Source organism: Mustela nivalis (assembly GCF_964662115.1).
Source record: "Mustela nivalis genome assembly, chromosome: 8".
NCBI lineage: Eukaryota > Metazoa > Chordata > Mammalia > Carnivora > Mustelidae > Mustela > Mustela nivalis.
The window spans coordinates 122,263,148-122,277,945 of NC_139027.1; the positions used below are offsets into that span (position 1 = coordinate 122,263,148).

Genomic DNA, 14,798 nt, shown 5'->3' on the forward strand with positions numbered 1-14,798 from the left:
GAAATAATGTGCAGAAAAAGGGAACTTTGCCAAGTGAATATATATGAATAGATAGGCTAATTATTCTCTTTTAATCTAGGCCAATCCCAAGGATAATCTGTGTTCTGGTCATTTGAATTCAGTGTTTTCCAGCCATTTTTTTCCCACCAAGACATAATCCATGGGCATAGTCTGGGCTATGCCCAGTGCCTAGTGTAAAGCCCATCACTCTACCCCTTCTTTCCCATTCAGGGAACTACTTTGGATATCAGTAGGTGAGAAGGAGTCCCCTTGAACTTCCCCTGATTTATAAAGAGGCTAAATTATTTGCAAATCTCAGAACTTTAGCTTTCACTGCTACATAATGGTCAAGCAAGTGTCCATCACCACCACCATGACAAAAACCTCACCATTTGTGGACCAGCACTGATTGAATTGGCTTGCTCTGTGCCAGTCTCTCTTCTAAGTATTTATATATATGGAGCTTATTCATTCCTCCCCCAGCTGCCTAAAGTAGGTATTGTTTATAGATGAGGAAACTGAAGCCCAGAGAGGTTGTGTAACTTACCGAAGGTCACACAGCCCAGAAGTGATGGATTTGAGGTTTGAACTTGGACTCTGGTGCTGTAGAAGTCAAGAGGGGGTGCGGGGCTGTGAGGTAACTGTGTGACCTGGACAAGGCTTCCTCCCCTCTCTGTGTGCTGGCTCCTGATCCCCGATGTGTCGAGGATGCCCCACTTCAGCATGGTTGGGCGGGTGGCAGGACTGGCTCCTCGTTTTTCCCCCTGGGAGAGGTCTTACACAGTCACCCGGCCATCTCTGCCCATTTTAGCGGAGTTCTCCCGCCCAGCCTCGGTCAGTGAGAATCATGATACAGGACCTGACGGTGACAAGCAGGAGGAGGATGGCGAGTCTGGGGGCAGACGGTCAGAGGCCGAGGAGGGAGAGGTCAGGACCCCCACCAAGATCAAGGAGCTAAAGGTAGGAGCCTGGCTTTCTCAGACCCTCTGACCTGGGATCAGGAGGCTAATTCTGGGTCTAGCCTCGGCCTTGGCCTTGAGGTATTCCCAGCGGTGGGAGAGCACCCTTGTTCCAGGCTGCACCACGGGAAGGGCCTTGCCCAATACCTCAGCAGCTCCTCATGGTGGGTGGGAGGCGTGCTGCTCTGCCTGCACCCTTGCCCTCTTTTTGTCCTGCTTCCCCACGGGGACACTTTGACCCCTAGAGGACTCCAGTGTCCTCTTGCCCAGTCTTAATTTGCCCCTTTGACTGTGATCTGGGTCCCCCTTCCTCCCCAGAGCATGACGGGGTGTCCCTTGTGGGCCCTCACAAGGATGAGGTTCAGGTGTGTTCCCTCCTGCTGCCCCACACATTCCCCACATACCTGTACACACACTCACATGGGGACACGTGGTTTCACTAGCATGCATTTGCTCACAGTTGTAGACCCCTCTTACAGGAGGGGTGTCGTGTACCCAGATGTGCAAACAGTGGGCACACACATGGGCGGGGGCGCATACAGGTGTAAATGTTCCCATTGGGCAGTTGCCGCTTGGAGCACAGTCCCCTGAACACACGGGCTGACGGCGGAGGCATGAGTCCCCAGAGCCCTCACGTCCCCGCTACTGAGTGTGACTGTCTGCTTTGCCCACAGCCCCCCAGCCCCCTTGCTCCCTGCCTCCCACCCCGCCCTTTCTGTCTACCTCACTGCCCCGCGGGTGGTCCACCAGCTTCCCTGGCCTCTGCTCCCTGGGAGAGAGCCCCGTGGGCTACCTGCTGCACCGTACCGGGCCAGCGCGGTGCCTCTAATCCATTTGTTCTACTGACCCTGCTGGTTCCTTCTCCTCCTCCCGCATCTCGCTAGCTGGAGCAGGAAACCACGCCGAGACACAAGCAGGAGGTACTGCATGGGACCTGTCACCACTTACCCAGCCATTCACATCCCCAGCTCATTTGTCACCATCCCATAGTTCATCCCAGGCCCATATTCTGCACCATCTCAGCTTCAGCTTTGCCTCTGCTCCTCCTCCCCTAAGGCCCCTCCCTTGTCCTCCCCACCTCCCCAACCACCCTGACTCCCCCCACCCGCATCTACCCAGCTCCCCTTCAGACCCCACCCCCTGGCCAACTGGTTCCCCGGCCCTCCCCCCACCCCTAACCAGCTTCCCACTCTGCCTCTTCCCACCACCCCATGCTTCCTCCCCATCCCACCTGTGTCCATCAGCTCTTCCAGGCCATTCCGTGCTTTTATTGGTCTCATCTCCCCTGCCCCCCCAAACCCTTCCTTAGACTCACTCATCTCCTCCCTCCACTCATCTGTGTCCTCCCTGCCCTCACCCCAAGCTTCTTTTTGTATCTCCTGGCAACCGATGTGGGAGTGGGCGTGCTGGGTGGGGGGCAGGGAGGAAGCTCCGAATGCTTCTGCCTCTTCTCAAGCTCCAGCTGTCCCTCCCTCTGGGTGGGGCCTGCTGCTCCAGCGGGGAGAGCCTCTTCTTTCCTCCTCCTTCTCTTCTTCCTCCTCTTCCTGGTGGCTTCTCTCAGCTTACTTCTCGGCTTTAACAACTTCTTCCCTTTCGCACAGTCCCCAGCTCTTTCTCTGCACCTTCGCTGCCAGAGACGAGGGTCTCTTGGGCCTGAGGGAAAAGACCAAGGGCTGGGACCTAAGGGCTTGGCCTTGGTGTCACGTGAGCTGGGTTTCAGCCTGACCCTTTGAGGGTCGTGGGTAAGCCCCCTTGGGCCCCAGCCCCTCATCTGCACAGCAAGACATTTGGACTAGGTTTCTTCAAAACCCTTAACCTTAATCAAGGATCCCAGGGTTCCACTTCTCTCTCTCACCTCCGAGAACACTGTGAGCGCCCAGAGGCCGCATGACAGGGTCAGGCTAGAAGGTCACAAGCCATATCTTGGGTCCATTACAGCTCAAACCTCCCCCCTTGTGTAAACTCGATCCATCCGACTTCTCCAACCTTGTTGTAAGGCCGTCCCGCTCAGGAGGGGACATGGGAAGTACAGACAGGTGTCTGGAGGAAAAGCAAGGCTTTGGTGGCATCAGTCTCCTCCCCGAGGTAACTCACACGTCTCATGGCGGATCTGCGGGTGCCAGAGATAAGCCAGGGGAAGATTTCAGCCTTTCCAAGAGCAAGCTAGTCTTCTGGGTACTTCTTCCAGAGTCTGCTCTTTTGACTTTATAACAAGCGGAGATGGTCCACTTCTTGTCCTGAGTTGAGTTGCCAGGACTCCCAACAGCCTTGCAGATAAAGGTGCTTGAACCAACAGCCCCCAGAAGCAGGCTGCTCCTCACCTGACCTGGAGCGGGTTACTCTGTCCTGCTGCACTGGCTTGAGCTCGGGCTTGGCAGTTTAATGGGGGACATGCCCCTGACTCCCGCTACCCCAGGCTCAGCTCTGGGATTTACCTCTCTCCTTCCAAGTCTCCATTTCTTCTGCCCTCTTGAAGGCCCTGCAGCACCCCTGTCTCTGGCCACAGCTCACTCTGTTTCCCCATGAGGAGTTGGTATCACAAGGTGTCCACAGGACCCTGGGTGATTAGTTAAGGTAGTAGCTCACCATAGATGGCGCTGAAAACCGTCTTTTCCTGGCTCCTGTGTGGGAGCAGGGCTCATTTTTCTGGGGATCCCTGGCTTTAGGAGTATCTGAGAAGCTCACCTCTTGGGCTGACAGGGCCCTAGACTGGGGATCCTGCTATGCACAGGGACCAGGACCCCGGAAGTCAGGGAGTGGGCCAGAGCAGCCCAGCAAACAGGGTGGGCCAATTCTCCCTGTGCCTTGGTTGTAACCAGAAGGAAGTCACCTCCATGCCCAGTTGAGAAGGGACACACAGCACCAGAGGGGACTCACCTAATTTTAGGGGATTTGGGTTGCCTTGGGGGTTCTGAGGCCGGAAGCTAGGCAAGGGGGAAAGAAAAAGTGGTGCTTGACCGGAAGCCTCCTCTTCTTAATCTTAATTGCTTTTCGTTCCTCTTTCTAACCTTAAGTGCTATGAGCACCTGTTGGGGCTAATCATTTCTGCACCGCTTGGCTCCTGGGGTGCAGTGAGGGGGAGATGGACTCATGGACGGGAATCATCTCGCTGATGTAGGGCAGCGATGGCCATGCTTATCATCCCTTGCTCAGAGCTGTTCCTCTAACCCACACTGCCCTCTCCATCCACCCCTAGTTCCTAGACAAGCCAGAGGATGTCTTGCTCAAGCACCAGGCCAGCATCAACGAGCTCAAACGGACCCTGAAGGAGCCCAACAGCAAGCTGGTCCACCGGGACCGAGACTGGGAGCGGGAGCGCAGGCTGCCCTCCTCGCCCGCCTCCCCCTCCCCCAAGGGCACCCCTGAGAAAGTCAACGAGGTAGGTCTCACCCTGAACCCCTCAACAGGGGCTTTGGGTACAGAGGGTCGGGAAGGTTGCTGTGCACCAGCTTACACTCCTGCTCCCACCTGTGTGCCTCCCCCAGTTGCCGCATGAGGGGATGATGGGGTGGGGTGGGGTGGGGTGGGGTGGGGGGCTAGAAAAGCAGGTTCTGTTGATTAGATAGGCCCCAAGTCTGACCAACAGAATCAGAATATTTGGAGCTAGAGCCCTGGGATCAGCATTTTAAACAAATACCCCCAGACAATTCTTGTGCACCCTAAACTTTGGGAATCCCAGCTGTTGTATCCAGTAACCAGATCCTTTAGTGCCTGTTGTGAAAACACAGATGGTGGGAGATGTGTGTGTGAGAGGGGGTGGTTCCCTGCTGGAAGGATCCTCAGAGCCCACTAGAGGGGAACAGATCCTCCAAGAAAATCAGACCTGCACCTCTTGCCTCAGAAAAGGATCCCACACCCACCTGCCTTTCAGAGTGGAAAGCATGGGGTGTTTTCTCAAATGCAAAAGAGATAAAGATAGGATCATGAGAATTCCTGTATTTATAATTCTAAGCTATTATTTTTAGCAGTGCTAAATCTTGGCAAGTATTTACCCCCATTTATACTTCGGTGTTTTCTCTCTAGCACTGCTGCTTCCTTGTCTCAAACCCAACTGATCTAGACTTTCACCACCTGGGTTTGAATTCTGGCGCTGATTCCTGCTAGCTGGGTGACTCTGAGCTTATTACTGAATTTCTCCGAGCGTCCATTAGGCAGAGATTATAGAAGTACTGACCTTGTGGGAATGTTGTGAGGACCCAGGGAGATCAAACACACAGGAGCTGGTAGAGGGCCTAGATGCTCAATAGGGGTTTAATGGTTCATTTTAAGAGTCCTAGGACTCACAAAGAAGGGTTATTTCAAATCTGAACCGCTTTTTTTCTTTTGTAAAGATTTTATTTATTTATTAAAGAGAGAGAGAGAGAGAGAACTTGAGTGAGTGCGGGAGCAAAGGGAGAGGGACAAACAGACTCCACGCTGAGCGGGGAGCTTGACACTGGGCCTGATCCCAGGATCTTGAGATCTTGACCTGAGCCGACATCAGGAGTCAGATGCTCAACCAACTGAGCCATCCAGGTGCCCCCCAGAACCCCTTTTAAAGTTGGAAGGACCCTCAGGACCTACTTGGTGTGAGCTCATCACTTTACAGATGGGGCACTGAGGCCCAGAATGGGAACATATTTGTTCAGTGTCAGCTGGTAGAAGAGGGGCCAGAACCTGCTTTCTTTGTATCCTGGCCGTTGTATTTGCTGTTACATCACAGCTGCTGGGAGCAAGACCAAATCATGGGAAGACCAGGATAGAGTCAACTGTGTACGTACTGCCCTCGAATGCTTTGAAATTTGGTGATGCAGTCCTGATCTAATAAGTGAACATTTGATTGATGCCGGATAACAGGGCCTCACTGGGGGAGGCTGCTGTGTTAGTTTCACTGGCTGGTGATTCACAAAATCACCAGGGATCCTTTGAGGGCCTTTAAGTCCAATGCCATGGAAGGAGGGCCAACCTGCTTCTGTTGAGGGCCTCTGGGGTCACCCCTGGCACTCTGGACTGGCGCATGGGGGCCGGTCCACTCCTCCTGGGTACAGGCCCCACTCCTCCTGCCCTGGGAGTCTTAACCAGAGCAGCCTGGTTGGGGCTGAGGAGGGATGCAGAGGCTTTTGAACCGGTGGGACTCCTGCAGAGAAGGGCAGGATGAGCCCTGGGGAGATGGGCTGGGACGCTTCCGGTGCCTGCGAAGAGCCTGACTTGGGAGTGTGCCCCACCTGCTGGTCATAGCTGGAACTGCAAGAAGATGGGTCTTATTCAAAGGTGGGGTCTGTTTCAACACTTGCCCCTCACTGTTACCCCAAGAGGTGTAGTCCACTGCTAGAAAGAATTCTGGTTTAGGAGATCACCTTGGAGCTATGGGCCATTTGACTGGTTACAGGCCCCACTGGCATTTAGAGGCCCTTGAAGATTTGGGAGATGGGGAGAAGCTGTAGACAAAGACTGGACTGGCTTCTTAGGTGAGTGATATCACCTCTCTGAGCCTTGCTGCTAGTCAGCACGCCTAAAGGGAGACCAGAATTGCCATTGCATAGGATTGCTGGGAAGGCTGAGTGAAATGATGGGTATAAAAGCACTTTATAAACCAAAAAGTGCTGTACAGTCATGGGGCATTGCTGATGGTGACTGGAATCCCTGATTGGGCTGGAAGAGGGCTTTCCTGCGGGGATGTGTCATCAGAGATCCTAGTGGCTTTCTCTTATATTGTTGGGCCTCATCTGAGCCAAGGGGAAAACAGTAGGAACTTAAATCAAAATAAGGACTCCAAACTTTTTTTGTTGTTGTTTTAAAGATTTTACTTATTTGAGAGTGAGAGCAAGAATGCATGAGCAGGGGGAGGGGCAGAGGGAGAAACAGATACCCTGCTGAGCAGGGAGCCCAATGTGGGGCTCCATCCTAGGGCCCCAGGATCATGACCTGAGCTGAAGGCAGACGCCTAACCAACTGAGCCACCCAGGTGCCCAGGACTCCAAACTTTCAAGAAAAGTTCCCATTTTCCAAACCCGGGTTTTCATTTCAAAGATGACTTTTTGAGGGGATAAGGGCCCAATTGCAGGATTGAACCATAGCCTAAACCAAAAACACCCAGGGCAGACTTGGAATCGGAGTCTGAGTGTCATGGCTCCTCAGCCTCCTGATTGAGAGCCTCTTGAACGAAAGTGGTATGTTTCTGCACCCTCTTCAGTGAGGGCAGGGAGAGAAGGGTCCAAAGGCACAGTGCTGGCTGGCAGCTGACCGTGGGCCTCCCTCCCTTAAGGAGCCACAAGGGGCAACTCTTCTTTCTCTTGTCCCACTGGCTTTCTGACCTAAGCCACAAACTCCAAGGGTGTGGGGTTTACAAAGCTGGGCTATTTACGGGCTCTGTGTGTGTGTCTCTCCTGCTCCTCTCTCTCCCTTTCTTCCTTTCTCTGTCTCTCCTTCCCTTCCTCCCTCTTCCCTTCCCTCCGGCCCCGGGCCTCCCCTGCAGTCCCGGAGGACCCAGGACACCTCTCCACAGGACTTGGCACCTGAGCCTGGGACGGCCACAGGCTGGGAAGTGTTCACTCAGAAAAGCCTCGCAGCGTCTCCTGAGGTTACTGTCAGCACTTCCCCACCCACACATAGCAACCCTAATGGTCTCAAAGAGACCCCCTTCTCTGGGGTGAGGGGGGTGGACCAGGCTCTGCCATGCAGGTCGAGCAGTGGGTAGCCCTTGTATCCCCATGCTGTGACAAATGACTGTCCCCATGCCAGGGATCCATAAAGGGCCGGCCCCTCCCTCGTCCATTGTTTCTCGGGAATCAGGACTGAGATCATATTCTGGAAAGACAGGACAAATATGAGTCTGGCTCTGGCTTCAAAGGGGAGGCCGGAATGATCTTCTCTTGGGCCCTCCTGACTTTAGAGGCAGGTTCTGACATCTAAGCTTGAGATCAGGGGTCATCACCCCTAAATGCCTTCTCCACTAGGGTCTTTTCTCTGTTTAGATGCCTGGGTGAGGTCTAACAGTGGCTCTGTAGGGAATGGTCCTACATTCATCCTTCACCTTTGTCTTCTCCAAACTCTTGACAGGCAGGCAAAAGTGGGCATCTGCTCTAAGGAGCTTCCTTGGGGTTGAAGAGATGCTGGTCAGGCCAGCGTTCTAACGAGGAAGGCATTACTTCTGAACCCTGGACAGCAGCCGGAAGAGGGCTCTTGGGACTTGTGTCCTGCTAGGCCTAGAATCTAGGCCCAGGGATGGAGGGCTGCATCTCCCTCTAGGCCGACAGCTCAGGGGTTGTCACGATTAGACAGTGCTGACAGACCATCTGGGTGGAACTTCCTTCTCCCTGAGATCTGAACCTCCGTGTTATGCATAGTATGTATGAGGGCATCTCCCTTTTTTAATTCCCATGGAAAAATTTTCTAGCTCCTGAAAATATGCCAAAACAGTAAGAGACATGAGTCAGTGACATAAGTGGTAAGACAGAAGTCACAGGTCTACTCAATTTTTCCTCAGTGTAAAAATCAACCATCAGCACTCTTTCTTGAGAGGAGTTGGACAGGAGTCAGTAGCCTCCCAGAGTTAGGGAAATAGTGAGGCCCCAGAGCACAGAGATGCTCCTAGAGCAAAGGACAGTTGCCCGGACTCATTGTGGCGAGGAGGGGCAGTGATAGGGGGCAACAAGCGCCCTTCTTCAGCATCCCTGCAAATTGTCTTTCCAGCGACTCCCACAGAGGGCGCTCTTGTGGTTCTTCACAGGGAACCAATTTGGCTTCAGTCCCTACTGGGAAGTTTTCATATTGAATTAAAATCTGCCTTTCTGAAGTACCTGTCCGTGGGCCTCGCTGTGCCCGCTGCTGCCCAGAGATCTGCTGGGCATCCTCCTGCCTGGCATCCTCCTCCGGAGTTCAGCACCTCCCCTCCCCCTGAACATGGCTTTCTTCAAAGATGTTACTCCCAGGGTGTGGTTTCTAGAGGGCTCCTTGTCCTGCCTCCCCTCTTCGGGATGTCTTCTATAAAGAACAGGGCCCAGAATGTGGCCCAGAGCCCCAGGTGGTGACTGAATAGTCCAAAATCCGCAGAATCGGCTGGTTGGAGACTTTCTGTTTTTGGAGGCTTGCGTGTGGACAGAACTGGTCTGCGTCCTCCTCCGGCTTTTTCTCCTTGCTGCAGTACCTCCATCTGGTGGCAGGGGGCGCTCTGTGCAGGTTCTGAAGGTCCTCGGGCTCAGGGGACCCAAGCAGGGCTAGCAGATATCATCCCATCTCCCATCCTGGAAGGGGGTCTGGACGGCTTTCAGACCAGCCCCCAGGGGCAGGTGCAGCGCCCCCCCCCCCACCAGGGCTTTGGTGCCAGTGGAGGTTTTCTCTCTTTTGTTCAGTCTTTTTTTCTCTTCAGGATTTTCACTTGTTAAAAGCAGAGCAGCTTCTTCCCTTACCGCACACTCTGTGATCTGTGCAATGGTGACTGCTCTGCGAACCTCAGTTTCCCCTTTGGAAATAAGGACAATAGTACCTGCTTCACAGGTTGCCATTTAGATTACATTTAATCGCCTTAGACAAAGAGCTGGCATTGTCTGGCAAAAATTAACTAAATAGAAGTACATGTTTCCTTTTTTCTTCCTGTGGAGTCTTTCTTTCTATACCAGACTAGTTCCCACCCCACTCAGCCTACCTTCTAAGCTACTAGTTTCTAGTTAGACTTGGGGCAAGCATATTCCAGAAGGGGTCTCCCTGACCATCTTTGGCCATCATTGCCAGACTCATGACATCAGGACAAGTGGAGATGGGAGCTTCTGAGGGCCCTTGCTTCGCCAGTAGAAGAGAAAAGAGACGTGGCTTCTACAAGCTCTCGAGGCACTTCTCTCTGGGATGGCTCAATGGTGTTGTCCTGAGGCTTAGCAGCCTGAAGCAAAATACCAGAAATCCTATGCCTGGGCTTTCCTCTTTCCTCTTACCTCTCTTGCCTGTTGGCAAGATTCTTTCAGTGAGGTTTGATTCCCTGAAAACCATAGAGATTTTGCTAACATGGATTGAGGGAGTGGAGGTAAGAGAGTTTACAGTGCTCCCTGAACCTTCCCAGTCCTTCACATCTTATGGGCTCTGACAGACGCCTCGCCAAGTCATAATCGGCGTCAGAGCCCAGGTATTTACATCTCTCCCCTCCGCTGGAGGTGTCACTCTGGCACAGCTCACTAGGGATGCACTTTCCAGAACTTGGACTCAAGAGACTGGATTCTAGACCTGCCTTTGCCCCCAGCTCACTCTCTGGCCTTGGACATGGTGCTTTCCTTTTCTAGGCCTCAGTTTCCATATCTGTGCCATAAGGGGCCGGAGTCAGAGCAAGGATTTCAAAGGAGGGTGGTACCTTGGCACGGGGGCAGCCGAGGCCTCCAGCTTCCAACATGGCGGCCTGTCTCTGGCTTATGTATTGGACATGGAAGTTTTAAGTGAAGATGGTATTCTGTGGCTGCAAGATTAGAATGCCAATGGCTTTCTGGCATTTTTTTTTTTAACACTTCTGAAGTCTGTTGTTCCCCCTGCAGTGCTGTTTATAGGGCTCTGGGAGAGACAAAGGGCTGCTTTGTCGACAGGCTGACAGCGCTACATTCTTGTTGGTGCTTTTCACAAGTGATGACTTTTCCTTCTGTGATGTCTTCTGCTCAGCCCTTTCCTACTCTTCTCATGGATTTTGTCACAATTCTTCAAGAATAGGCCTTGGTATTCCTCTCTTTGGGAATGAAGCCCACAGAACTCAAGCTGTTCAAGCCACTGTGGTGACTGGCACTGACCTCTTCAGCTGAACATTTGACATTTTTCATTCTAATATCTTTCCTTCCCAGAAACTCTTGGAGAGAAGTCAGGTTTCAGGCTGTGGCTCGTGGAACTTCATTCAATGTTTCCCCTCTTGACATGAGACTGCATTTGGGATCCATATTCTTAGATCGTGAGATAAGTCAGCAAGGATCCCAGGCACTTTTTCCTGACTCGGCCGTGAACTAACTTGACTTTGGGGAAGTCACTGACCTCTAAGTCCCAGTTTCCCCATTTGCACAGTGAGAAACTTGGACTAGAGGATGTCTTAGGAGTTGTTTTTGCTCTAACGTTCAAAGATTCCAATGTTGTAAGTTACTTTCACCTCTGATAGTGGCAGTTTTATTATTATGAGAGGAAGAGGAAGAGTCCGGGCCCATTCATGGATGCCCATGGTCCCATGATTAACATGGGGAGGCCATGAGACCCCTGTTCCATCTTACCACGTTGGGGTAGTGGTTGAGGGGAGTCTGTAAATAATTTGTTGGGTGCCTTGATGGGAAGGGGACCCTTGATGAGGCTGACTGGCATTGTCATGCCTTTCTGTCCCCCGGCCAGTTCTGGGGACATGTTGACCTTTTGGTCCTTCTTGCAGAGGAAAAAAGGGACCTGTTCTTCAGGTGCCTGACATTTCATGTTAACTCTTCTTGCTCCAATTGAAACACAGGGTTCAGAGCATTGGGTATTTATAGAAAGAGAGTACACTAGGCCAGAAGAACTCAGTCTCCTAAAAGTGACCACCACGCAGCAGGAAGAAAGTAAGGCAGGCCTCGCAGATACCCTTGCTGATGGCAGACTCTCCAAAGTAGACATCCTGGTGGATAAGTTCAAAGTCGAAGTGGCCACAGAAGAAATGGTGGGAGTTAGAAGAGCAAAGACCCAGCAACAAGGAAGAATGATTGCAAGCCCTGAAGACTTTGAGTCAGTGTGGGAGGAAGGCCCCTGGGTCAGGAAAGGCCCAGGAGGGGCTTCTCTGGCCGCAGGCTCTGCCCTGGCAGAAAACCTCTTGGAGGGCTCCCAGTTGAGGGTGGGCACTGGGGAGGCCACCATCAAGAAGCGCTGGATCTCAGGTGGTCAGCTGGAGGGCCAGACGGAGCTGAGGAAGGAGCTGGAGGAGTTCCAGACTTGGGGAAGACCCACTGCCTCAGGGACCAGGTCAGCAGAGGCCGATGTCCCTTCTCCAGCCTCCGACAAGGGAGGACTCCAGTCATTTCTGCTGGACCCAGCCCAGTCGGAAGCCAGAGCTGACTCGAGTGATGAAACCGAACCTTCCTTTGCAGAGAGGAGCTTCTATCTGAACTATGGAGAGAAAGATTCTGAAGACGGAGTCCTCCCTCCGCCTCTGGAGGAAGGGGAAGAGGACCTGGTCACCCTTCCCGTTGATGAGACCAGGCTGGAGCTCGCAGAGAGCTCCGCGCTGAATTCCTTGGGCCCACAGGGCTCTGCTGCAGCTTCCAGCAGGAACAAGGACCAAGAGGGTGAAGCTCACAAGCCTTCTTTAGAGGAAAGGGCAGTGTCCCGCGGGAACCGCAGAAGACCAGGTGACCTGGAGGGCTTTGCTGAGCAGCTCGGTAAGGGACCTTCTCCAAGGCAGACATGTGCTGAGGACTGGGAAGAAGCTGGGCGGGGGGTGGAAAGAGAATTCAGCTACTCAGCATCCAACGTAGGCATGGAGGAAGAGGCCCCCAATGGTGGAGATTTGGTGGAAAAGGCTGAGAACAGTCCCCCAGCAGGATGGAAGAACCACACACCTCACAGCGCAGGGGCCATGCGCCCAGACCTCCCAGCCTGCGCCCTTCCTCGGACCACCCCTCCTAATGATGTCAGGAAGCCAGCCAAGCCAGGCAGAGGCAACTTCCTGCCCCAAGACCGGGGCCGGGTCCACATCCAAACAGGAGAACCCGTGACAGAGGACCGAAAGGCCTCAGCGTTTCTTCAGATGGAAGTACTCGCCCCCCTCCCAGCCTCTCCTGGTCCCTTTCAAGCTCAGGCAGCTCTGGAGGAAACTTCTCCAAGCCCAGCCCCTCATGGGTCCAGGGAGCCTCTGCAGCTTGGGGATCCTTTTGGAGAACAGTCCCCTGTGTTTCTCAAACATGCCCATCCTCTTAAAGAGAGCCCAGAGCCCAAGGACCGAGGAGGACCGTTCGTGACCTCAGATGGAGGTGAGCGCCGGGCACCTCCCGTTGCCAGCAAAAAGCCCAGAGTTGTCTCCGAACGAGCCGAGGGGGCTGTACCCCTGGGGTTGGTGTTCCCTTCAGGGAAGCCAAAGGAGATAACCTCTTTCCAGGCTGCGGGCCAAGAGGGCTCCCTGGAAGATATCAGCAAGACCTCAGTGGCCAACAAAATTCGGATCTTTGAGACCCATGGAGCTGAAACTCGCCGAGCGAGTCAGAGTGAAACAAGGGCCCTCATAAACGAGTTGTCTTCAGAGGCCTCCATGGGTCAGGTAGAGCAACAGCGGAACAAGCTTCTGGACCTGGGCTTCGTCCAGCTTCAGCCCCCAGGGGACTTCGCCGGCCCCAAGGCCACCCATTCCTCAGTGACGCCACTGGCTGCCAGCCACTTCAGGGAGGGCATTGCTACCACATCTGCCCAGGAAGGATGCACGGACCTCAAGCTAGTGTCCCCCGATTCGGGCTGCGAAACTGCGCTGGAGGAAACCACCGTGGGCACTGGCCACGTGAGCCCCCGCCCCCGCCGCTGCCCCTCCCCTGTGGGGGAGCAGACCGCATGCTCCGTAGCTCTGTAGAAGCATGTTTCAGGGGCCCCTCGTCATCACTGCGATCAGAGGCTGCTTGTCCATTCCTATGAGTTCTCTTCCCGACACGGGCCTGAGGGTAGCCCGGGCGGAATGACGGGTTCATCTGCTTGGCCACTGTTAGCTTAGCCACAAAGGCCCTCAGCTTTTGGTGTGACCTGGTGCCCAGAGGGTCACACACCCCCCCCCAACTGGAGAAGGTGGCATCACCGCCAGCCGACTACATACTTGCTTTGCCTTGCTGCCCCCACCTGCTGGGCTCCTACCTGTTTTGCTTGGCTTGTCCAACGATCTTCCTTCATCTTTTCCCTTCCCTGGTTCTCCCGCCTTGGGGAAGCTGACAGGCCAGAGGTTTCCATCCTTCACTGCTGGCTCCCTCTTGGTCCCACTGCCAAGTTCCTTTCTGCCTGCTTAAGACTAACTATCTTCTCTAATCCAGAACAAATCCGGAGATGCGGTCAGGGAAGAGAAGCCCATCACCAGCTTAGCAGCCAACCCCCCTGGAAAAGGGGGGCACCCGAGATTCGCCAGCCCCTCGGGCCCTCAGGTCTCTGCAGCCCCCCCGGTGCCCTGATGAACCTGGTCCTCTCCGCCTGGCCAGGGTGCATCGCTGCCTTCGACTCCCACCTGCTCTGGCAATGCTGTCTGTGGCAGCTCAACTCTCGCTTGTCTGGAATGTGTCCTCACACCTCTCAACCTTCCAGAAACTGGCTAAAATGGAAGCTAAGTCTAGCAAGTGAATCTCCTAAGTGCACTGAATCTCTAGAACCTGAAGCCAACTACTTAAAAAAAAATGTATATATACATGTATATATATTTGGTGGGTGTTAGATTGGGCTTTAAAAAGACTGTTCTGGAACAGCCAAAAATGTGCATGTGGTGTTTAATCCCTGACAGGCCAGTTGAGAGGTATGTATGCGGGACAAGAGTTGCTGGTTCCCCTCCAGTGTTTCCTTGGCCTGCCGTTGTCAATTACACTGATGGGACTAGAACCTCCACCCTGCCCGCCGGCCCCGCCCGGAACACAGGGCTGAACTGCTGTAGCCCCCAGCTCCCAGGACTTAACCCATATTGTTCCTCCCCATAGCCAACACGCCCCCTCCCTCAGAGACTCAGTGGAATTGACAAACCATGTTGGCTTCCTCTTTGTTTCTCCAAGCTCTTGGCTCCAGCCTCCCTGCCTTCCCATCCCAGGTTTCCCTAAATCCCTGGGTCTCCCTCCTTGGTTTCTGTCTCTCGGTGCCCACCTGCACGGATGGGCCTGCGTCCAGGCTCCCATCCCTGCCTCGCACACGATGCTGCTTCTGAAAAGCTCCCAG

At 53.8% G+C, this 14,798-nt stretch overlaps 1 protein-coding gene across 21 annotated transcripts in view; it reads left to right on the forward strand.

The window, feature by feature from the left end:
• EPB41L1 (erythrocyte membrane protein band 4.1 like 1) overlaps positions 1–14,798 on the forward strand; it is a 122,672-nt gene that overhangs the window by 84,802 nt on the left and 23,072 nt on the right. For 6 of the 21 annotated variants that reach the window (XM_082746208.1, XM_082746210.1, XM_082746201.1 and 3 more), the window contains 2 exons: positions 812–960; positions 4,156–4,338. In XM_082746208.1, coding sequence (XP_082602334.1) covers positions 812–960; positions 4,156–4,338 — 332 coding nt within the window. Of the gene's footprint in view, positions 1–811; positions 961–1,843; positions 1,880–4,155; positions 4,339–7,413; positions 7,519–11,388; positions 13,402–13,918; positions 14,027–14,798 lie in introns of all 21 variants that reach the window. The other 15 variants (XM_082746213.1, XM_082746214.1, XM_082746217.1 and 12 more) reach the window with 6 other exon arrangements.